At 40.6% G+C, this 26,281-nt stretch overlaps 1 protein-coding gene across 1 annotated transcript in view; it reads right to left on the bottom strand.

The window, feature by feature from the left end:
• Positions 1 to 9,359: 9,359 nt before the first annotated feature.
• Positions 9,360 to 26,281, bottom strand: part of AGBL1 (AGBL carboxypeptidase 1) — a 924,602-nt gene continuing 907,680 nt past the window's right edge. Inside the window, exon 23 of the mRNA XM_089687659.1 lies at positions 9,360 to 13,344. Within this exon, the coding sequence (XP_089543785.1) occupies positions 13,026 to 13,344 (319 nt within the window). The 3' untranslated portion in view covers positions 9,360 to 13,025. The remainder of the gene's footprint in view (positions 13,345 to 26,281) is intronic.

Below are 26,281 nucleotides of genomic sequence, written 5' to 3'. Positions count from 1 at the left end.
AAGTTAGAAAGGTTTGTAATGTCTTTAAGTGAATATATTGTTGTAGAATTCATAACCATCATTAGAAGGCAGATGGATCTAAAAAAGGAATATCACAGAAGACTAACATACAGATATATTATTTTTATTATATTACAAAATGTTGACCGTATAGAGACACACAACCATAAGCATTGTTTGATAAGATGATTGTGTTCTTATTCTTCTATAAATTGTACAATACTTGAGGAGTACATGTATCTTAGTTATAAGGGTTATTTACTAAAGAATTTGAGAATGTACGCAATAAATTGTGAAGATGCACTTACATGTGAAAATAAAATTCTGGTTAACTTACTTCATCTGCACATGACTAAATCATTGAAGTGAATATTCACACAATTTATTGTGGAAGAATTTTCAAATCCTTCTGAAGTCATCACAACATGATCCTTGACCCTCAAACCACATTATACAGTACATACTTTTTTCCCAGTAATAAAGCAGAATTTAACTGTATCTGAGCAACACAAACTGTTCAATTCATTTATCACATTCAAAGCAAACACGCCTACCCATCCATGTCTCCATGCTTTATTTTGATCATAAAACACCGTAAACACCCCTCCCTCCCCCCCAGCATTTTTTTCCATCTTAAATAAGGACAGAGGATCCATGTAACATTTACTTTCTGGAATTCATCTGCTCTTAGCTCAGGCATGCAGGCAGAAGTTTGTACTTAGCAGAGAAAGCCCTTCCTCCAGGTGAAAGAAAAAAAATGCCCATGAAGACTCCTGGGATGTATGACATAATTTTGGCCTAAGTCAGAAACCAGAAAGATAATGAGGAAATGTACAAAAAAGGCTTCAAACAAGTAACTGTATATACCTTCCTATCTATTTACTAATGCTAGCAGCATAAGGATTAAACATTGTTAATGCTGATGGAAAGAGGTTAACTCCACTTTAAAGCTGGTCACACACATCTTTTTGTACAATCTCAGTTCTTTTGGATTTACAAATGCAACGGCTTAGCTGACTGAAAAAAAATTTAACAGGTTGATTAGATTGTAGAATGCAGGGTTTCTCATCCAGGGTTCTACCAGAGTTTGCTAGGAGTTCCTCAAATAACAACCAATTTCTGCCTCTCATACAAATTCCCTTTGACACCATTCATCTTGTAGCCATTTGTTATGGGGTAATTCTTCCCAAAGGCCACAAAAGTTGGGAGCAGTCTTCCTACTGACCATCACACTAATGTATTATGAGTTGCAGAGAGGGGCGGACTGACCATTTGGAAACTCGGGCACTGCCTGAGGGCCTTGGGTCAGTAGGGGGCCCCATGAGATGCCCCTGGTACCTATTTCATAGACTTTTTTGAGTTTGGGCATGGACACAAGGGCCCCATGATCCGCTATTTCCCGGGGGCCCCATGAGTTGTCAGTCTGCCCCTGGTTGTAGATATAATAACTTTTAGAAGGGGTTCCCTATGACAGGAATGTTATTTCAAGGGTTCCTCAGTGTTGAAAAGGCTGAAAGCTGGTATAATCATATTGTAATATGAATGGCCCAACTTTAAATGAAGACTTTTATTGAATCCAACCACAAAGCTGAGCAGTACAGAGTAAATGACAATGGCATTCAATGGGCTCATACATCCAGACTCCAAAAAATGACCAGAAGAACAAACAAAAGCTGACAAAAAAAAAAAATAAGATTAGCCATACACATTAGTCAATGCTTTCCAGATTTGGGAAAGGTCCTTAGTACATGGAATCCAAGAGACATCGCAAGACTGCATTGAAGCTATGCTTCCAGGTACAGGAAATGAGTACTGTGTGTGATCATTATTGTATAGTAGAACGATAAACATGCACAATTTGTTTAACGTGGACCATACAGATTTTTTTTGGTATTTAGCCAGGAGGCCATACTAAAGAAATCTAACCAATTCCTCCATCCACACTATACAGCATAGATGGACAAATTTAAAAAGGTCTTTTGTATGTGTGATCTTTTCCCATGCACTGTGAAGCAACAGGTTGGATGACAAAGTCATGACAAAGGGCTAAAGACTTGATAGCCCAACCATGTTACAACATTAGGTGTCCAAGTGATCAGCTGCTGAGTATCAGAGCTTACACATAAGAAGAATGAGAGTTTAAATGATCTACAGTGATGATATTTCAAGAAATGTCTTTCCTGATACAAGGATTGTTGCTAGTGAGCAATTTCTTTGACTGGGAACATAGGGGAGGGCCGTCCATCAAACTTCTACAGCACCCAGTATTAAACTTAGTGGCTTATGTAGTGGATCCAATTGGTATACAGACTACGGAGTATGGAAGGGTCATATGATCTCCTACACGTGGAAGTACTAGACATTTTTCTTAATGGGGCAGTAGGGGAGCTTAGAGAAGGTAAGTATAAGATGCTGCTGGGGACACCATTATAATGAACCTGTTCATTTGTTCTGCATGGACAAAGCACACATTTGCTTTAACGTGACATCCAGAAACATACATTATTACATTGCACCCTTAGATGTTTTGCCTTTTTTTCCATCTTGTGATCCAGCCAGCAAAAGTGGTAGTTGGAGGGTTGAGACAAACCATTTACCACTGACGGGGGTGCTTACAATGGTCAGATTTTTTTTATGTAAAACTTTTTTTCTTCAAAAGGAAAAAAACTGCCACTGTAACTGCCCAAGAAGTGTTAGCTGGAGCTCAGCTTCACATTGTTAGTGAAGTCCATCTATATCTGTTGGTGTATCTAACCCTCACCTCCCCCAGTTTGACAAGGCTGCTGTCTAAAAGGTGTCTCCATTGGTCCTTCATTCAGAGTGTCCTAAGGCTATCCATACATTATATAATTTCTTTCCTTCAACAACGGGTTGAAGGAAAGAAAATTGCTCGATTCCCCCATCAACAGTCAGTGTTGATGGGGGAATCCCTCCCACAACAATATTGTCTTCTGCTGATGGGGAGAGCGGGGGAGCCTTCCCCACAATGATCACTGCTGGTGGCTCTAACTGTAAAAAAAACCTGACAGGCTGGTTGTACTGAGGATGATCACTAGATCAACTTCAGTACAACCAGCCTGCCCTTAGATGGATCAAAGTTTGGCTGGTTCCTGCTGAACAGGACAAATATTCAATCCAGCTGTGTCCAGCTTAAGAAAGGACACACGTTACTGCCTGGCCAGATGAAAATAAAGGGAAAAAAATAAGAAAACTAATGCAGCCACCACATTTAAGAATTGTCGAGCTGCATTATATTACATTTTTGTTTTTTTGGTTCAATACTGCTTTAAAGAGGGATACATGAACAAAGAAGCATCGTGTTCTGGAAGTTTAAAATCTCCCTTGTGGGAGATTATGGTAAATACAAAAGTTGTGACATACTTTTTTGGGGTGTAAGGCACCTCTGGTCATAAAGATCTATGTAATAAACATGTCACTTAAAATGTTTTATCAAATATCCTTTCCTACACCTTTCATACTTAACTTGAGGTTGCAAGCTTCATCACAATAAGCATTTGTTACAAAATGGGGTTGATTAACTGAAACTGGAGAGTGCAAAATCTGGTGCAGCTCTGCATAGAAACCAATCAGCTTCCAGGTTTTATGGCCAAAGCTTAATTGAACAAGCTGAAGTTAGAAGCCGATTGGCTACCATGCACAGCTATACCAGATTTTGCACACTCTAGGTTAGTAAATCAACCCCACTATCCCACAATACAGAAAAATACAACAGGTTACATTTTGTATTAGTAAAATTAGGATTCAATTCACACCATACAGCCCAATCATAAATAGTAAACTATAACCTACGTCTGCACAGCAAACAATGCTATTTTCAGAATTACAAATAAAAAATCCTAAACATCTATTTGTGTGATAAATATACATTTTAAAGGAATACATTTGCAGTCTAATAAACATTTCTACACAGTTTAGGTTACATTTTTTTCTCTTGAAGTGTATGCTTCTTCTGTTCTAATATTGTGACGTGTTTTTACCCTTCTTCATATCTACATATGTAGTAAAAAAGGAAAAACACTTCACCATACCAAATAAATAAAATAAAAGATTGATCACGTTTTTAAAGTCACAAAAAAATCACTATTACTTTAACATAGATTAGTGCAGTGTAAAATCTAGGATGGATTATTATAAGGTGTAACAATAGGATGATGGCACAAGGGAACTCTTCAGCCTAGCACCTCTTACGGTTTGGAATTCCTTCCTTTTTTTTTTAAACCTAAGCACTATGGATCAAGAGCAGCTCTTACAGAGCTCACAGGTTTTTAGGAGTGATTTTCAGTTCGCTATATGTTATGATCCGGTTATCATGCTTAAAAACGCACGGTATAGCAGAATCCGGGATGATACTTTGATTTAGGATGAAAACTTATGTCTAGAACACAATTTATATTTTCCAAAATGCAGTAGAAAACGTGTAAGAATTTTAGGAGGTTCCATGATTTGTATGTCATGCTATACAGAAAAGTAGACATGTGCGTTTCGTAATAAATCAATTTTCGGCCACAAATTTGATTTTCGGAGATTCGTATTTACATAGTAACAAATGTCAACGAATCCGAAAAGAAGTTATAATGAAATTATTAAATGCATTTGTTTCATTTGAATGATGTCACATGATGCGATAGTAGTTAGGGCCCATGGGGAAATTAATTCAGTTTTCAAATGTGTTCCATATATCAGATTCAAGTAAATTTGTGATTTAAATTGAATTTGTGATGGTCAAAGTCAGTCAATTCAGTTCCACAGTCTAAGGGCTCTTGTACACGGGATGTTTGAAAAACTCTTCTGACCTCTAGAAACTGACTGCTAGAAAACGTAGGTTAAAAACGTCAGTTTAGCCGCGTCGACCCACTGCATATATGCGCGTTTGCGTTTAGAAGCGTTTTTTAAAAATAACCTCAGGAGACCCTCCCAAATGCCCAGAATGCACTGAAAAATAGTAAATAATTAACTATTTCAGGCATTTTGTGAGAAATGGAGCAGAAGCAGAGAGAGCAGTATGTGTTGAGATGACCTGTCTTTTCTGTGTGTATTCACTATGGATCCCATCATGAGCATAATGCAGCACGTTCTACCAATATTTCCTTCATGTAAAACCTGGAACTGACTGTACTGGTGTATCGGGTCCATTTGAATACATGGAAAACACTTTGCATGCATTTTTGATGAAGAAAAAAGGCTCTGGACAGCATCTGGATATGGACCAGCCAAAAAATGCGTCTAAACGCAAATGCGCATAGACGTGTTTACAAGCATTTAGCGTTTGAAACGCCGGTAAACTCTACTCCTGACCGCCATTTTTGTGCTTTCAAGAAAATGCCCGTAAATTCAACTGCCTGTAAACAACTATGTGTACATGGACACAGGAAAACATAAAAAGTTCAACTGCGCCTAAACGTCAGTTTAGCAACTGCAGTGTACATGAGCCCTAATGCAATTTTTAGGTTTGAAAAATTCGGGGGCAACCCAATATTGCATTATTTATTCCATTGGGTCTGAAAATATCTAATCCTTTCAAATATTTTCTATATATAGTATAAATAACAAATCGACCTGAAATATCAATTTGAAAACCAATATATACAGTAGCAACATTTTTCAAACCCACCTGGACCAATAAATATACAAAACAAATGTGGAAGATATGACATGAATCCCGAAAACGAATTAGTTCAACACAACTAATTTTTTCAATGAATGAATGCATCTGAGATGAAACATTTGGGCATGCACGTCTATAGAAAAGCAATTATTAATACTATATTTTTGAACAGATGATTAAAATTATACAGTTTGCATGAAAAAGTTACTATTCCACTACACTTAAAGGAAGCATGCATTGAGATATTTCTATAGGTTGCCTGAGTTGAAAGATGACAACCAAGGAACTGGCCAGGGGTCAGTTTCAACAACCTCCATTCTTAGTCAGTAAGGTTTCCTTTAAAGACCCAGCAGAAATTCAGTCCTTTATTATTTTCCTTGCAAGTGATTGGGTATTCTTTGCAAAGTGAAATTTTACCACATTCTCTTGCAATGCACAATTTTTCTTGCAAAGTTAATGGCATAGTTGTCTTTAGTAAACCAACCTCTATGTATCAATTTAAAAAAGCAATAGAAATTAAAAGCCTTCCCACTCTGTAGAAAAAAGTTTTATCTTAAATTCCATGTCATCAGTGACGTCACTAGGGTGGTGCGGACTGCACCGGGTGACACCATCACAGGGGGTGACACCAAAATGAAAAGAAGAGCTGTCATCCATCCGAGTGTAGTGTCCCCCGTGTCCTCTCCCCGGGTACCGGGGCTCCTCATCCCTCATGCAGCCCCAGGAAGAGCTGCCATGAGGGGGGGTGAGATGTCGGGTCCCGGCGAGGGGGGGGGGAGATAACAGCAGCTGCTGCAGGCCAATTCACACTCAGCCTGTCCCCTGTACACTGGAGTGGAGCCCGCCCCGCCCTCTGATTGGACGGCTCCTACTCTACATGTTAGTCCATGAGTGGTAATGACCCCACCCAGAGCCTGCCCCTCTGCATCACACATCACTGGCCAGTCCCTGCACAGGACATCCTTCCATCTCCCAACACAGACCCTGGGACCGGGGTGCCATCACATGTTACCGCACCAGGTGACACCAGCCCTAGTGACGCCTCTGCACTTAATTTTTCTGGGTTGCAAAAGGGATACCCTTTGTCTGTTGTGCTCATAAGTGTGCCAATGAAATTAATAAAAATATGGATGTTTCTTTGTACATAAAACTACTGTGTATTATAATCAGTGAGTGCAAGTTACTAAAAAATTAAATAAAAAATCCAGGAGTGTTTTCAAATTGAGGATTTAAAAGTTGGCTTAAAACGACCAGAAGGATAATTACCTTCTACAGCCAAAGCTCCCACCCAGACTGCCTTTGCCCAACTCCTTCAGGTAGTAGTAGTCCCAGAGAAGAGCACACCTATACAGCATGGCACAAAATGACATGTCCGCTGCAATACTGGCACTGCTCCCAGGGTTCAAGAAAAGAAGCCTCCAACATTGGGAGGGACAGGAGAAATTTAGAACCTCAGCGCTTTGAACTAACCAAAGCCCAAGGAGCCCACCTATGCTCTGTGCAACACATGTCCCTAAGAATAAAGGGGCTGCATTCCAATGACATTACAAAACATGACAGTTTCATTGTTGGCCAGCACACATCTTTCTTCCACCCTAAGGCCACACTTCTAATGTGTTATACTCCTCCAGGCATATTCATAGAGATTCTTTATGATTAGAGGGAGTGAAACATGTAACAGAGCAGATCTATGGAGGAAGGAAATGGTGTGCTAGCCAACAATAAAACTGTCAATTTTTTTTCATCATTGGGCGGAGATTAGCAGTGAAATCATCACACCTGCCCGGAGACCCCGAAGTGCTGTGTGGTATGCTCCTATTGCTGCTCTGTTTGTGAAAAAGTTATCTGGTTTTACCAATAAATCATATACAGTCAGGGGCGGACTGACCATTTGGAAACTCGGGCACTGCCCGAGGGCCCGCGGTCAGTAGGGGGCCCCATGAGATGCCCCTGGTACCTTTTTCATAGGCTTTTTTGAGTTTGGGCAAGGACACAGGGGCCCCATGATCCCTTATTGCCCGAGGGGCCCCATGAGTTGTCAGTCCGCCCCTGTATACAGTACTTCACTATGGGATAATCTGGTTCTCTCCTTGGTGTGTGTTTGCTGTGCTGAGATCGGTATTTGAGAAGTGATCCAGTGACCATTCTGGGGCATGCCATAAATACAGTGGGGCAAAAAAGTATTTAGTCAGCCACCAATTGTGAAAGTTCTCCCACTTAAAAAGATGAGAGAGGCCTGTAATTGGCATCATAGGTAGACCTCAACTATGAGAGACAAAATGAGAAAAAAAATCCAGACAATCACATTGGCTGATTTGGAAAGAATTTATTTGCAAATTATGGTGGAAAATAAGTATTTGGTCAATATCAAAAGATCATCTCAATACTTTGTTATATATCCTTTGTTGGCAATGACAGAGGTCAAACGTTTCCTGTAAGTCTTCACAAGGTTGGCACACACTGTTGCTGGTATGTTGGCCCATTCCTCCATGCAGATCTCCTCTAGAGCAGTGATGTTTTGGGGCTGTCGCTGGGCATCATGGACTTTCAACTCCCTCCGAAGGTTTTCTATGGGGTTGAGATCTGGAGACTGGCTAGGCCACTCCAGGACCTTGAAATGCTTCTTACAAAGCCACTCCTTCGTTGCCCGGGCAGTATGTTTGGGATTATTGTCATGTTGGAAGACCCAGCCACGTTTCATCTTCAATGCCATTGCTGATGGAAGGAGGTTTGCATTCAAAATCTCACGATACATGGCCCCATTCATTCTGTCCTGTACATGGATCAGTCATCCTGGTCCCTTTGCAGAGAAACAGCCCCAAAGCATGATGTTGCCACCCCCATGCTTCACAGTAGGTATGGTGTTCTTTGGATGCAACTCAGCATTCTCTCTTCTCCAAACACGATGAGTTGTGTTTCTACCAAACAGTTCTATTTTGGTTTCATCTGACCATATGACATTCTCCCAATCCTCTTCTGGATCATCCAAATGCTATCTTGCAAACTTCAGATGGGCCCGAACATGTACTGGCTTGAGCAGGGGGGCACGTCTGGCACTGCAGGATCTGAGTCCCTGGAGGCGTAGTGTGTTACTGATGGTAGCCTTTGTTATGTTGGTCCCAGCTCTCTGCAGGTCATTCACTAGGTCCCCCCGTGTGGTCCTGGGATTTTTGCTTACCGTTCTTGTGATCATTTTGACCCCACGGGGTGAGATCTTGCGTGGAGCCCAAGATCCAGGGAGATTATCAGTGGTCTTGTATGTCTTCCATTTTCTAATTATTGCTCCCACAGTTGATTTGTTCACACCAAGCTGCTTGCCTATTGCAGCTTCAGTCTTCCCAGCCTAGTGCAGGTCTACAATTTTGTATCTGGTGTCCTTCGACAGCTCTTTGGTCTTCAGCATAGTGGAGTTTGGAGTGTGACTGTTTGAACTTGTTATCAGTATAAAAGACACCTGTCCACAACCTCAAACAGGTGCCATTGATACAGGTAATGAGTGCAGAACAGAGGAGCCTCTTAAAGAAGAAGGTACAGGTCTGTGAGAGTCAGAACTCTTGCTTGTTTGTAGGTGACCAAATACTTATTTTCCACCATAATTTGCAAATAAATTCTTTCCAAATCAGCCAATGTGATTGACTGGATTTTGTTTCTCATTTTGTCTCTCATAGTTGAGGTCTACCTATGATGCCAATTACAGGCCTCTCTCATCTTTTTAAGTAGGAGAACTTGCACAATTGGTGGCTGACTAAATACTTTTTTGCCCCACTGTATATACGAGAGAGGCTTGAGGCATAGTTGGCTGTGATAAAAAGCAAGTTGGAGCCATCCATCCACCTATGTGGGATATCTTGTCATCTAAATGCTAATTTAGACCTCTTATGATGCGGGGTCTAAATGTCTGGTAAGCGGATCTTTGTTCACATGGTGGCTGGTGTACACTAGATATATGAAGATTAATTTTAGTGGCCTTCATAAATTGATTTAACACTGGACTTTATTATTGATTTTATTGCACTGTGAGATTATTCATTTTATTTACTGTTTTTTGGTTGACAGAGCAACACTATTTTGAATAGATCATTGGAGTATGGCCCCTTTCTTCATAACTGAGTGGGACAGGTCTCCTTTTATCTGATATTATGATGATGTGTAAAGTTCACTGAGCGACTCATTTATAATTCAGCATTTACTAATTTAAATTCAGTATCTGGAATCTGATCACGAATAACTACTTCTTCGCCATACAAAAAACTGTAAAAAGAAATGTGGGCATACCCTAATCAAATTTTATGCTGACCGACCCATCTGTTAGGATACTGTTCTCATAACGAACACAGTTGTACCAAACACGAATATGACCAAACAAGAGGTCAAAAACAGGGGTAAATTAATACTTGTTCTTTGCCTCCTACATTGCCTTATCAATGAAAGGTGAACATATTTCATAGAAATCAGTAGGTCCAAAGACCCTTAGGCTCATTTAAAAATACCAGTAAGAATTCATCTTTCACCCATCTACTTTCAGTCAATTGAAATGTCATTAATCAGAATAATGCACTATGGGAGTCATCAGTACTTTTTTTATACCAACTTATGTAAAGTAGAGCTGTAGGCAAAACTTTTTTTTTCATATTGGATAGAGTAAGGAAGAGGTACAGGCCCTATCAGGTTTTTTTTTTTTTGCCGTCTGTGTCCCACCGTCTGTGTCCCACCATTTCCCTTCACTTCCTGTCCCGTAGTCAAAAAAGAAAGCGAGAGAGAATTCCTGCAAATTAAGGGAATTCCTTGGGGCCTTTCGGGTTACCAGAGCTAATGTCCCTCATTGGAAAATTTCCCCTCTATTACTTTTCTAGGGACAACCCAAAATTTGGGGTTTTCTTTTACTTTCCCTTTCAATGAAAATAGTAAATAAGACAAATAGAGAGGGGGAATCTCCCTAATGGGACTACAGACTGCAACACAATCCTAATAGGTGTTCTAATCCATCTCCAAGGTGTCAAAAACTGAAAAAAAATGCCTTTAGATATACTTTGTTTACTGTATATTTAGTAGCATACTCTGGGCAACAAAAGACCATAAACCCAATTTATCAAAAGCTGAAAAGCGTCATGTGAATAATGCAGCACCCTATATCCAAAACAAGTAATAACTTCTGATTACAGTAAATTACATCCAACTGATCATCATGGCCTACTACACATTGTACAGCTTTAAATAAAAAAAAAAGGTCCACACATATTTTTGGCAACTAAAAGGATGAATGGTCAATACATTTCTCAAAATAAGCAAGCTGCAAAAGTGCTCTATCTTGCACTAATGGGACATCTGATTGACTGCTGTAGGTTTCTGCACTTTAACTTTGCTCTTTGCACTAGCTTATACAATCAGTTGGCCTTATATCTAGAGATTAGGGTGAAGCAGGGGCGGACTGACCATTTGGAAACTTGGGCGCTGCCCGAGGGCCCGGGGTCAGAAGGGGGCCCCATGAGATGCCCCTGGTACCTTTTTCATAGGCTTTTTTGAGTTTGGGCAAGGACACAGGGGCCCCATGATCCCCTATTGCCCGGGGGGCCCCATTAGTTGTCAGTCCGCCCCTGTATACAGTACTTCCCTATGGGATAACCTGGTTCTCTCCTTTGTGTGTGTTAGCTGTGCTGAGATCGGTATTTGAGAAGTGATCCAGTGACCATTCTGGGGCATGCCATATATATATATATATATATATATATATATACGAGAGAGGCTTGAGGCATAGTTGGCTGTGATAAAAAGCAAGTTGGAGCCACCCATCCACCTATGTGGGAAATCTTGTTATCTAAATGCTAATTTAGACCTCTTGTGGGCAAGGACACAGGGGCCATATGATCCCCTATTGCCCGGGGACCCCATGAGTTGGCAGTCCATCCCTGGGGTGAAGAAATATAAAGGTGTCTACCATATAGCCAATTATATTGCTACAACTGGCTACTTCATCAAAGTACATATTACCTATAGGGACGCTGTAACATGAGCTTGTGCATTGTCCACATATATAACAATTTGCTTAAACGTACCCTTCCCCAGCAGTATATCCTTATCATCCACCCCAGTTGCTCTTTTCAGCTGGCACAAGCACAGTATAAGTAATCAGTAGCTGGAGTCATAGCTTACACAGGTCTATAGACTTCACGTGTGACAGTGCTAATTGGCCCATTTCTATCACATGGCTTGAGCCATATTCCCCTCTATACCCAAAAGATACAGTGTATTTCCTTTGGATTCCAGTGCTAATCAGAGTGGCAAGGGAGTGAAGGGTGAGTATATGCAGAGGAGCTATGCTGTAAAAAAGCAAGTCTGTTGCTTTGCTCTAAAGGAAGTCTGTACTAAGCAACAATGGGAGGCTGTCATTATGAAATAATGTTAGTTGCTTGGCTGTTTCTGGCTTCAGTATATTCCAAATCTTTGGCCTGATGATTATACATTCAAAACAAAGTATGAACTCTAAAGTGTTAATTTACAAACAAAATTTGTTGGACGAATGTCAAATACATATTCTGATTGTTTTGCGTTTGATATGTTAATTTCCTATGATTTTCAACTAGTAGCTGGCTACCTGAACTTGGAAGAGGCTTTCCGCTGAAGAGGAACAAAGATTGGTCCGTTCTATGTGGTCTGAACTGCGGATTACAGCGGGAAAACTCTGGATTCGCTATGTGGGGGAATATGTATGTATTAGGGAAGAGAACCCAGCAATTCTGGAAAGAGGGGAAACATAAAAAATTAAGGGGCAGGGGCGGACTGACCATTCGGGCTCTCGGGCACTGCCCGAGGGCCCAGGGTCAGTAGGGGGCCCCATTTTTTTTCTTTTTTTCCTTTTTTTCTTTTCTTTTTTTTGTCTGCATATTTTTTGGCTACTGGATGGAAGCCATTTATTGGGTGATACAGTAAATATTTATATGAACCTCTAAACCCCTACTATTCATTATCTGGGCCCCATGAGATGCCCCTAGTACCTTTCATAGGCTTTTTTGGGTGTGGTTTTGAGTGTGGGTGAGGACAAAGGGGCCCCATGATCCCCTATTTCCCAGGGGTCCCATGAGTTGTCATTCCACCCCTGGGGGGTGGGTTAATTACTACTTTAACCAAAATATATTATATATTGACTTTCTTTTCTGCATGCTTGTTCCAGGTCAGTAATTCAGAAAATATTGAAGCCAGAAATAGCCAAGCAACTAGCATTTTTAGAAGTTGTTCAGCAGTTGCAGTAGAGTCTTTGTTTTGGCACTACTGTATAGAGATGGTCCAAATTTCTATATCTCTGTAGTGCTAATGTTGTGTTTGACATAAAAGGGTTAGTTGACTTTGTACATAAGCCCAGTATTAGGTAGTATCAGGACACTTGGTTACATCTACGTGCATGTTAATAAAGATAGTGATGTCCCATTTGTGTCTTGCTGGAGTGCTCACAGTTCTGCTCACCAAGAGGGCAGGCAACCTCCGGTGAGCAGCCATATTGTTTGGATGCAATTGGGAGAGATTTCCTGGTGGAACAGTTGAAGTTTGTGGGGAACGCATCTTCTTTGTTCTGTGATCTCAGCTCCTTTCCTTCACCATCCTTTTCTTCATTCAGACCGTCTTCAGCTTTGGTGTCCAACTCTGAAATTTCCTCCTCTGAACAGCTATCCGTATTGTAATCAATCTCTTCTTCGCATGGCGGTTCATCGTCAGTTTCGGCGCTGCTGCAAATGACAACAGAACAAGAATAAGTGCCGCGCACATGATTAAACACTTCAGATATCAATCCATTTCCAGCACAGGAAAGGGATTAAGCAATTATACGCTGTAATTACTTAACCGCATAGCAAAATTTATATTCTGCTTGTCTGCAAAACTACAAACTTGTTATTGTCTTCCATTTGTGGTGGTGTTTTACCCATTTTTTAGCAATCTATTAAAAAAAAAAAATTACAAGATATTTGTCTCGCATGCAATATGTGAGTCAATCATCATCCTGATGAAATTAGTCATAAGAAACTTTATAGCTGGGGTGTTGATACATAAATATCACCATTTATAGTGATGACAAAGCTGAAGCTAAGACTCCTTGATCATATTTATCACTAGCTTACCGTAGACATACTCTACAGTCCAATGATATGGACATTAAAGTTTATTGCAAATGTGTTTCTAGCCATAGATGCAAGAAGTCCTTAAACTATGGAAATATCATTAATTAAACCCTTGGCCTCCAGAGGGTTTTACCCTCTTCCTGACGAGACCATTTTGTTTCTCTTCGGCACTGCGCTAATTTAACTGGCAATTGTGTGGTCATGCAACACTGTACCCAAATGAAATGTATATTTTTTTTTCCATAAAAACAGAGCTTTCTTTTGGTGGTATTTGATCACCACTTTTTTATTTTTTATTGTATAAATAAAAAAAGACTGAAAACTGAGAAAAACACAATATTTTCTACTTTATGTTATAAAACATATTCAATAAAATCTAATTTCTTCCTAAATTTAGGCCAAAATGTGTTGTGTTATATTTCCTTACTAAAAAAAAAATCCCAATAAGTATATATTAATTGGTTTGTGTGAAAGTTATAGTGTCCACAAACTATGTTATATATACTGGAATTTGCGCAGCTATGACACTATCCTGGTAATAATGGTGATCAGCGACTTATAGTGGGACTGTGATAGTGTGGTGGAAAATCTGGTGCTAACAGGCACTGGATAGAAGGGACACTAAGCCCTAGTTCACACTTAATGCAACTTTGAAATCACGTTGCTTCAATTGAAGTAGCGCAATTTTAAAGCTGCAGATCAGTGCAATTTGTACCTCCAGATTTCACTGCGGCTTGCAACTTAATTTAACAGAAATCAATAGAATGCAACGCAATGAAATACAAAATAAGTAGTGCAAGAACTATTTTTGAAATGTGTGCTACTTCAAATCGCACTGATTAAGACAGTGCCATAAAAATACATTAGATGCGACTTCAGGTGCAATTTGTAAATCCCATATCACACCTGAAGTCGTACCTGTGTAAACCAGGGCTAACTAACTAAATGACACTGACATCACTAGTGACAGTGATCAAGTATAATACTGTACACACTTAGTATGACACTGGTTTGGAAGGGGTTAATATCTACAGGCAATCAAAGGTTTAACTGTGAGCCTAAATGTGCAATATGTGATGCTTTTACTAATAGACCAGGCTGTTTTTCTCCCTGCTTTGCAGGGAGAAGAAATATCAAGATTGCTGCTCTGTGTTGTTTGTAAACACAGGGCTCTGTGCTGTGATTGAACACAGCTGATCAGCAGTTCTTATAAATCATTGGCGGGACCTGCTGATGAAAATATGTATGCCCCAGACCTGAAAGCAAGCTTGCAATGTTTATTTACGTTGCCGAGTCTGCAATTGGCTCCCTGTTACAGTAAATCTACTGTGACAGAGGCAGGTAGCAGAAGAGACTCTATGGCTGTTTTACCAAAGTTAAATAGCCTGTTTACTCACATGCATATTTACACTTTGCAAGGGAATTTTCATCTAGCTTAGTGTATGTGGTGAAAATTCACTTTGTGCAAGAAAAATTATAAAATATAGATTTTTTTCTTCTTCAGGATTGGATGATAGAAGTCAGCAAAACTTCTTCACATTCACCAAGTTAAGGGAAAATGGCCTTGCAAGGTGCAAAATCACTTGCCTTTAGTAAATCACCCCTTTCTAACAGGTAAAAGGTGTAGGAACCTGGAGGTGCCTACACCTACCTGCAGCAGTTTCAGAATCCCGGTGGCTGTACGGCAAGCTTTTGGGACAGTAAAAACTCCAACAAATCTTCGTAGCGCCAAAGCTTGCCCGACTCTTCCTGCCTCCTGAACATTTCTATTCACCAATGCGGCAGCTCATGATAGTGATGACCCAATAGAAATATTAGGAGGCAGGACTTAGCAGCAAGCTCTGACATTACCTGGATTTTATATATAGATTTGTATGGTAGATCTACCCTCCAGTGCAGGTGTGTTCAACGTTTTGAGGGCCACTTGAGTGATTTGGTAACCAGTCATAGGCCGCAATAACAATAAATGGTTCAGAATTTCAAATTTTTTATTTTGAATAGAATAATGAACATTTTCCTTCTGCAGCCACTGAATGCCAGTGGAAGGGAGAGGAGGGGAAGGAGAAGCAGTATTTCAGTGAACTCAAGAGGAAAATGGAGAAGATCGGTTCCTATATTCGCTGCCCCTCCTGTCCAAGCTTCTGCTGGCTTCAGGCTGCTAGAAAGATCCCAGGCAAAGTGCACTTGGTATCCCTCCACCTGAGATGGGATGCAGCACTACAGAGGAAAAAAATCGGCTTATGTGGCTCCTGCCCCTTCCGTGGTCACCTGCTTCCTCTACTGCCAGGACCATCTCAATACACTCTGATCACGATGTAGGCTTGCCAACCCACCATCCCAGAGCAACCCAAGGTATGCACTTCCCTGGTTTGAGGTTGAGGGCAACGTCAGAGGGGTCCACGGGCCACAGGTTGAGCACCCCTGTTCTAGTGGTTATCTAATCTTTTAAACATTTACGCTCATTCGTTTTATCTTATAGTGGTTAAATCGTTACAATGAAGTGACTGGCCTTAGGTGATACAGAGATAAAATAAATCCTCCTACATAAGTTGTACCTGTTTATCTGAGGCTTTATCTTCGCTACAAGCAGCGTTTGGAATTTATAAGCTTGTCTAAAAGTTCAGAAAAAAAAGGGGGCAGAGAGCTGAAGCCAGGGGCGGACTGACCATTTGGAAACTCAGGCACTGCCCGAGGGCCCGGTGTCAGTAGGGGGCCCTATGAGATTCCCCTGGTACCTTTTTCATAGGCTTTTTTGAGTTTGGACAAGGATACAGGGGCCCCATGATCCCCTATTGCCCAGGGGCCCCATGAGTTGTCAGTCCGCCCCTGGCTGAAGCTACACTCTGCAAAGCTTAGCGAGGAGAGCTCTGAGAGCTAATTGGAGGAAAGAAACACACACCCCTCCACACAGCACACAGGAACAGAGCTGAGGTTGTCAATCTACTGGAGATCTCTCCCCTGTCACCATTTTTCTCTTGGTGTCAGGAAAACTTGTCAGAAGTGACTCATGCTGATAGCAGAGGAACAAAGCAACAGACAGAAATGACACTTAGAGTCGAATTTACTAAAAGCACAGACTGTGCACTTAGCAAGTGCAGTTGCTCCACAGCTTAGTAAATGAGGTAAAGCTTCACTTTACAAAAAATGCCCAATCACATGTAAAGACAATTTTAAAAAAAATAGCATTTTTGCTTGTATATTATTGGAAGAAGGAAGCCAGCGGGGCTTTACCACATTTACTAAGCTCTGACACAACTGCACTTGCAAAGTGCATAGTCAATTTGCCTTTAGTAAACCAACCCCTAAGTGCTCTAGATTGAGACAAGTACACACTATAGAGGGGTATACTTTATTCACATTTCATGTTTGAGGTTTACAACCACTTTAACTCACGAAAAAATCTGCTCTTGGATTTTTAGTAAGTACGTTATAGAACACATCCGGAAACTGGCACATTTAATCAAAAGTTTGGCGGAAATGGAAATTTTACTGAAGGCTCCATGCTTTTTTTGAATGACCCTAGAGCAGTTGAAAATAGTGTGAAATGAATCCTTGTTTGCATTTGTCATTATCTCTGCACCTGGAGCTCTCCATACCTCTTGTATTCTTATCATTTAAAAAGGTGCAGGGCAGCGATTTCCCAGCATCCACCACATCTGGCACAGCATGACTGATGAATGTTTAAGTGAATAGCAAAAAAAGAGCTCTTATGAATGTAATTTGCTACACCCAAGCTTGACATATTTATTAAGCCAGAAAAGTAATTATTAGATACTTGCTTTCCATATCACAGAGAGCAGCTCCCCCAGAGGCAGACTCAGATGTAATAAATGTAAATGAAATTGTATGTGCAGAATTTAAATAAAATCACACTGCATTAGTGTAAGCTATAAAGCCTTGGCAGGAGAAGCTAGAGAAAAAGAATTGCATTGTTTCTAGTAGCAGTATACTCCAAGGGCCACAGCAAAGAAAAGAACACTATTTCCCAAAATGGAGAAAAATTCAGATACATATAGGATGTAACAAAAAGCAACAAAACTATTACCAACTGCTGCCAATGGTTATTAAAATGAATATTTAAAGTGTAGTGCCTACAATGCATGTTATATTATAGTAAATAAATAGTTTAGTACATATAGATGGCAGCATCTGCCAATGAAGTAGGGAGACCATTAAAACAAATATACAATATTCATTTGCAAAGCAGAGCTGTCATCCCAGGCTATAATGGTCATCATTGCAGCCTGGACTAACTGTACTACTGTCCTACATCAGACTAAACACTGGCAAAGTATATATATATATATATATATATATATATATATATATATATATATATATATATATATATTCTGTAATTTATTTTATTTTTTAAGCGGGCTTGGGGTGTATGTACTTTCTTGGAAATAAAAAATAAAAATCACTGGAAAAGAAAAAGGATTCAAATGTCATTACATGACACCATTTGACATATGCGGTGTACAAAAAGTAAAAGATAAAAAAATAAAACAAAAAACATGTAAAATATAACACTCCCATGGCACAACGCAGGAGATACAAGATTGGAACATGTAGGATATTTAGATGTCAAGTAAGACCTATACCTTACCTTTATATTACAGATTACAGAAGAAAGACAAGATCATACTACTGCAATGTCACCAAATGGGTCACTCTCACTTAATAGGCAAGTAGTAGGTTAAAGATGGAGTACACTTCATCCGAGCATTTAAAAATAACCGCAGTTGCCTTTACTCATACACTTAGAGCACAGGCCTAAGTCTGTCATGAACTTTGCGTTCTATTATCTCTAAAGACCAGAGGGCCCTGCATAGATAGTCAGAAGTGAAAAAGAGCAAAAAGAGGGAAAGAAAAAAAAATAGGTAAAGAGGAAAATGCTACCCATCCTATGTAGATATACATTATCTAAGATATCTAATGAGGTTTCAGAGAGGTATTTAAGCCAGGAGTCTACTTGGGACACACGTGGCAGGTGACAGAGGATGGAGACCAGGTGAGGCACTGCCTGAGCTTTGCCATGGGATTCAAGAGAGGCTGTTGGAGGGTGTAGGTAGAGTCAGACTCTTGTTCCCATACAACGATGACACTAGGCTTTCCTGACCATGTCTCTGGGGATGGTCGACTGGTTGCATTCCGGAGGTGAGTGGCCGAGGAACATCTCTCTCTGCCTAGGGCAGCACAAAACAAACACACCACTGAGTAGGTTGAAGATGGAGTACACTTTGGCTACTGCTTTCTGAGCATTTTAAAATAGTCTCAGTGGCCTTGATTTATACCCTTAGAGCACAGGCCAAAGTCTGACATGTACTCTACATGCTATCATGCCTAAAGGCCAGAGGGCCCAGCAAATACAGTAAAAAATGGAGTAAAAAGAAGGAAAGAAAGAAAAAATAAGTAAAGAGGAAAGTGCAACCCATTCTATGTAGATATGCATTATCTTAGATATCTCATGAGGTTCCACAGAGGTATTTAAACCAGGGGTCCCAGGTTTTCTAAAAGAAAGCCAATTAGTCATGTAGAAATTGCCAAGAGACATTCATTGACTATGACCCAGGACAGTTTTGTCTTCAGAAAGTCTAAAGGAATTATAGGGGATGCATAGAGTGTCTTTTTAAACAGGGCTACACTTTAAGCTTTCTCAAAGGGTGTCCAGTATAGGGTTTTCTATAATTTCAGAATCTGGTAAAGGGTATATAACAGGTCTCATATAGCTATCATTAGAAATGAGCAAATGTCAGAAAATCACTGAGAAACACTTTCCTGGACAGACATTTATAATCTGCACTGTGTTTAGTGAACATGTGAAAGGGTTCAAAAGCACTCCTTACTACTTGCAATTGGAAAGCATGTTTCTTTTTCCAGCGGTAACATGTCACAGGAGGTCCAGAATATAACTGCGGAATCATCTCTGCTCTCTTCTACTAAATTAAACATGATCCCTATACAGTAGGATTCTTCTACGAAGAAGAAGAAGATCAGTGAGTGAGTTAATCAGTGCTGGGCAGGGTGCCCATGTTTCTGGATGGAGCATGGGTTTCCCTACAAGGAGAGCCACATGTGGTCTGATAAGAGGGCCTTCCCTACAGATTTTCTAGCACACACTTCTACTAACAATAAAAGCTTGTTGGATCCTAAGAAACAAAAAAAAAGCAGAACAAATTCACATAGACTAGATTATAGCATAACACTCACTGCCACTTTTGGAAAAGTAGGAAAAGGTCCTTTGATGATCGATGTGCTATAATACAGTCTGGCCTTGTGAATTTGTTCTTACAATAAAGCTTGATGGATACTAACAAAAATGAGAAGAGTGGTAATGTGGCTTTGTTTGAACTTAGATGCCTTAGATAGAAACAGACTTGATTAAGTATGTAGCTACACACTACGTAAGTTCACAGATTTTTAAGCAGATTGGTTTGCTTTTTAGAAAATCAGTGGTCTGTGGTGAACATCAGCCCACCACAAAATTACCTGAAATGTTGTAAATCCCAGTTAAGGAAAGACAGTTAAGTTATACAAAGAACACACAAAACATTAATTTCAGAAATGCATAGTGAAAAAACTACTAAATATAGTAGGAAATCTCATTGACTTCCTAGAACTCTTGTTGGGCTCAGAACAGGGATTTCCAAACTGTCTACACAAATGGCCAGTTTACTGCCCTTCAGACTTCGGGGGTGGGGGGGGGGGCAGACTAGGGTCAGTGGGAGTAGAAAAGTCCTGGCATCCAGTGGGAGTAAACAATGCCCTTTCTTTGGTATCAGTTGGAGCAATAGTGTCCTTTTGTTGGTGTCAGCAGGAGGAATGGTGCCCCATTGTTGGTGTCAGCAGGAGGAATCATGCCCCATTTTTTTGAGTCAGTGGATGGAATAGTGCCCCAAGGGCCAGCTAAAGGCAAGCAAAGGGCCACATCTGACCCTTGGGCCACAGTTTGGAGACTGCTGGTCTAGATAAGATTTTACTTTTAGGTTATTTTCTAGTTTTCATTAAAAGCATCACCCTTGGTCCTCTGTGCTGGTAAGCCTGGATAAATATGTCCCTTTCAACACTGTCTTAACATGGCCCAGGTCCTGAATCCTTTATTCTTTTGCTTTTAAACCCATAGTCAGACAGACATCAAAACATGCAGCCTGTAATTTTGATTTTTGTAAATGACCACCTACTGCCTACTCATATTTCCTAGGACAGTGGTGGGCAACCTTTTTTTTCAACTGAGCCAAATCTCGCCAAAACCACGATTGAAATTTATTTTGAGAGCCACATTTTTAAAACTGAAAATACATCCCCCATATAGTAATTCATCCCCCATAGTAATTCATCCCCCATATAGTAATTCATCCCCCATAATAATTCACCCCCCATAGTAATTCATCCCCCATATAGTAATTCATCCCCCATATAGTAATTCATCCCCCCTATAGTAATTCATCCCCCCTATAGTAATTCATCCCCCCTATAGTAATTCATCCCCCATATAGTAATTCATCCCCCCTATAGTAATTCATCCCCCATAGTAATTCATCCCCCATAGTAATTCATCCCCCATAGTAATTCATCCCCCATATAGTAATTCATCCCCCCTATAGTAATTCATTCCCCATATCAATTCACTTACCTTTGCTCCGCGCGTTCCTCTCGCTGTGTTCCCGCGCCGTTCTGGTCTTCAGGGCGGACTGTGAGAGGAGAGGAGTTCGTCACGCTGCCCCGCCTACATCCTGGCTGCCCCGTCTACATCCTGACAGCTGCAGAGTCCTGACTTTTGGGGCGGCCGCCCGAGAGGAGGGAGGGGAGCGGGCGCCCGGCACACAGAAGAGCTGCATTTAAGTTTGTAAAGAGCCGCATGTGGCTCGCGAGCCGCGGCTTGCCGACCACTGTCCTAGGAGATGATCCCCTTTGCCCCAAAGATCCAAGACTTCTGCTAAAGAGAAGCCAGATGACCTATGGATGCAGCAAGGGGTGAATAAGGAAGGTCAGCAGAGAATTATCTTCCTTGGAGCCCTCTGGTTTTTTTGAAAATCTGGTATCCACCAAAAATGACACATTTGTACTTCGTTTGTAGCCAAAATGAAAATATGACTTTAACTTCTCTGACTACAAAATTTAGACCTGGTGAATAAGTTAAATGTGTTTAGTTTTTGGTGGATACCAAATTTTCAGAAAACAGCTAGCGAATTCCATGGAAGAGGACTCTCTGCTGACTCCCGGCATAATCACAACCATACACTACATAGCAAGAAATCAGATGGACTTCCTGAAACATCAGTTGGTCTAGAATAAGAATTTATTTCCAGCTTATTTTTTAGCAGTTTTCATTACAAGCATCTTCTTTGGTTCACAGTGTCCCTTGAATCCACTATTATTTTGCTTTTAAAACCTTAGTCTGTCAAGCATCAAGACCCACAGCCTTTTATTTAACTTCAAGAAGATAATCAACCTACTGGCTTCTCACATTTAGGATCTCATTTGACACACAAATTCAAGATTTTTCCCTCCACTTCTGATGCGGAAAGAACTCTTCTGCTAAAGAGAGGTCAGATACCCCATGGATGCAACAATGGGAGGATTCTGAAGGTCAGCAGAGAATTCTCTTCCTTCGTATCCTCAAGTCGTTTTGAAAATCTTGTATCCAAAAACACTTTTTTTTTTTTTAAATTTGTTCAGCAGGGGCTTATCTATTGAATTTTATAGTCAGACTGAAAATGTTGACTTTGACTAATTGTAAAGGATAATCCCCTAGCGAATAAATAATGATATGTAGTTTTTGGTTGATAATAGATTTTCAAAAAAACTTGAGGAAGAGAATTCTCTGCGGACTCTCTGCATACTCTATATAGGAAGACAGCACATGGACTTCCTAGAACACCAGTTGGTCTAAAATAAGATTTCAATTCCAACTTTTTTTATATCGTTTTCATTAAAAGAATATTGTTTGGTCCACGGTGCTGGTGATCCAGAAACTTGTCTTTTTTAACCCAGTATTAACACAGCTCTGGTGTTGAATTCTCAATTTTTTTTCCTTTAAAACCTTAGTCTGCAGCCAGTTAATTAGATTTTTCTTTTCAATCATTTTTATTGAGTATTCAAAAAAATAAAAGTACAATAACTGTGTTTCATGTTACATTTAGACTAGGAGCAAACAAAAAGGCAAAATAAAGGGGGCAAACACAGCTCACCCCAAAATGTGCTGAATAATCCAATAGTAAAGAACATATCAGCAAAGTAAAAACCATAAGCACAAAAGTTTAGTGTACTGTAGTAAATCAAAACTACCAAATAATATCTTGTAATACCCTGTCCCCTCCAAAAATAATTTCCAAAAGGGGAATAAGCATACAAAAATGGAAGAAAGAGACAAATCTGACCAAATTACATTAAGAGGTTTGACGGCCTAAAGGCTTCGTAGAAACACAATCAGATAATGCTAATTTTAGCATTAGAGATTGATATTTGGTACACAGCAGCAGCATACAATTATGAACACAAAAATGATTTGTAAGAATCTTTCCAACAAAATTATGAATTCACCTAGAGGAAGAGGGGAAACAGGAAAAAGGTGAAAGATGAGCAGGAAAGGAGAAAGGGGGGAGGATGGGGTAGGGAAGAGAAAGAGGGAGAGTAATAGATGTCCACAAGTCCTTTACCACCGGCCTATGTATTTGCCTCTAGCCATCTGGCACCTGCAAATAATTGAGCCAGGGACACCAAATCTTGTTGAACATCTTGTCAAGTACACTCACTATTTTTTCATCGAGTGTGATCCATGTTAATTTCCCCTTTAATAAAGCCAAATCAACCAAAGGATTTTTCTAGAATGTGGCGATCATGACCTTTGCTGCCAAGAACATACTGTAAAATAAATTAAGGTTTGTGTAAGTCTAGGAATGTTCTCCACCAGCTTATTTAAGAGTGCAACCCGAGTGTCTCTGGTAATATTAACCATGGTCACTGAATATATAAAAGAATGGGCTCATGTTCAGAAGCACCTGTCCTTGAGGCAAGTCCACATCCCTGAAAGCAAGAGGAAAGTTGCTCTGGTATAAATACCATCTAGGGTTGACTTTATATTCTGCTTCTATCATAGCCACGCACATGACATCTGTATACAGGGCCATGGATAAGGGTGTACCACCAGTCCTCCTGTACAGGGCCCAGGCCAGCAGGGGCAACCAGGAAGTGGGGTGAATCGGATGTGGGTAGGGAGGGTGATTGACACAGCAGGGGGAAATTATTGGAACCAACCCCCTGTACGGTTCTCTTCAGCAGCTGAAAGCTGACTGCTTCTCCTCTCCCTCCCAATGGCTTTCAGCTGCTACAGAGAGCCCTACAGGGGATTGGTTCCAGTAATTACCCCCCATCACCCTCCCTGTGCACCATAAATTTCCCCCTGTTGCCCAGGCCCCCCTGTGTGCCCCCACCCCCGCATGCTGCTTGCTTCCCTCCTCTCCTTCCTACAGGCATCTTCAATCACACAATAGGATCCATCAGGATGGAGAGTGATGGAAGGGACCGGTAAATACACTATATTGCCAAAAGTATTGGGGCAGCCTTCCAAATAATTGAATTCAGGTGTTCCAATCACCTCCATGGCAACAGGTGTATAAAATCAAGCACCTAGACTTGTAAAATGCCTCTACAAACATTTGTTAAATAGGTCGCTCTCAGGAGCTCAGTGAATAACAAGCGCGGTAACATGATAGGTTGCCAACTGCGCAATAAGTCAATCCACAAAATTTCCTTTATACTAAATATTCCACGGTCAACTGTTAGTTGTATTATGACAAAGCCAAAGCAACTGTGAACAGCAACGTGGTAGGACACGTAAAATGACAGAGCGCATGCTGAAGCCCACAGAAATTGCCAACTATCGGCAGAGTCAATAGCTAAAGACCTCCAAATTTCATGTGGCCTTCAAATTATCACAACAGGGCATAGAGAGCTTCATGGAATGGGTTTCCTTGGCTGAGCAGCTACATCCAAGCCTTACATCACCAAGTACAATGCAAAGCATCGAATGCAGTGATGTAAAGCATATTGCCACTGTACTCTAGAGCAATAGAGACAGGATCTCTGGAGTGACCAAGCACGCTTCCCTGCCTGGCAAGCTGCTTGACGTGTCTGGGTTTGGCGGGTTGCTAAGAGAACGGAAAGTTTGATGGAGAGGAAATATGGTGTGGGGTTGTTTTTCAGGAGATGGCCTTGGCCCCTTAGTTCCAGGGAAGGGAACTCTTAGAGCGTCATCATACCAAGACATTTTGGACAATTACATGCTTCCAACTTTGTGGGACAGTTTGGGGTTGGCCCCTTCCTGTTGCAACATGACTGTGTACCAGTGCACAAAACAAGGTCCATAAAGACATGGATGAGCAGGTTTGGGATGGAGGAACTTGACTAGGCTGCACAGAGTTCTGACCTCAACCCCATAGAACACTTTTGGGATGAATTAGAGTGCAGACTGCGAGCCAGGCCTTCTCGTCCGACATCCGTGTCTGACCTCACAAATGCGCTTCTCGAAGAATAATTAAACATTCCCATAGACACACCCCTAAACCTTGTGGACAGCCTTCCCAGAAGAGTTGAAGCTGTTATAGCTGCAAAGGGTGGGCCAACTCAATACTGAACCCTAGGGACTAATCACTCACTGTGTTCATTCATAACTGAGGCCTGGTAAACTTTTTTGGGGGGGAGGGTAAGGGGGTTGTCAGGTTGGTTGTATGGGGCCCCATGGTTCTAACAGCAGGCCTGTCTTTATAGATACTATAATTCCAGAATTCCAGGTTCCCCAATCCTCTTCCAGAATTTCCACATTAAGATCTGCTTCCCAAGCTATCTGAGAAGACAATTGGGAGGATGGAGTCAGTTAATGTGATTTTTGTAATTACCCTACTGGCTTCCCACTTTTCTTGGGTTATGGGTCCCACCAATTCAGATGCAGCCATAACACTTCTACTACAGAGAATAGGCATGTGTCCTACGGAGGCAGCAAGAGGTGGATTCTGAAAGTCAGTAGAGTTCGTATCCTTTTTGCTTTTGGTAAATCTGGCATCCACCAAAAACTAAACACCTTTAATTTATTCATCATTATCTATTAAATTTTGTAGTCAGACAAGTCAAAGTCAAATTAATATTTTCAGTTTTCTATATGCTGAAGAATTTTTACATGCAAGACTCTGGCCAAGTACAGTGGATGGTTTAGTCAAAGAAAAGACAGACCTTAATTAAACACCAGCAGAATGTCTCAAAGTCTTTACAACAAATGTGTAATAGTAATCTGTTAAATAGATGAGCCATGAAGCTAATCCTGAATTAGAGCTGTGCAGAGTATAAAGATTATATACACAGTATATGGAGATTGGAAGATTCACTCTGACACTGTAACACTGTCTCAATAAATCTAGCGAGAAACCTGGGCTTATTATCATATGCAATATGTATTAGCAATGTAATTTCGTACTATTCTAGATGGGATGAGAATCTGTCAATTTAATGACTCTAAGATGTTTTTTGATAGGTGTTCTTTAATATAAGA

This window comes from Staurois parvus, unplaced genomic scaffold (assembly GCF_062004578.1).
Source record: "Staurois parvus isolate SC_StPar_1 unplaced genomic scaffold, SC_StPar_1.0 ptg000432l, whole genome shotgun sequence".
Taxonomy (NCBI): Eukaryota; Metazoa; Chordata; class Amphibia; order Anura; family Ranidae; genus Staurois; species Staurois parvus.
This window is presented reverse-complemented; position numbering and strand designations above follow the sequence as displayed.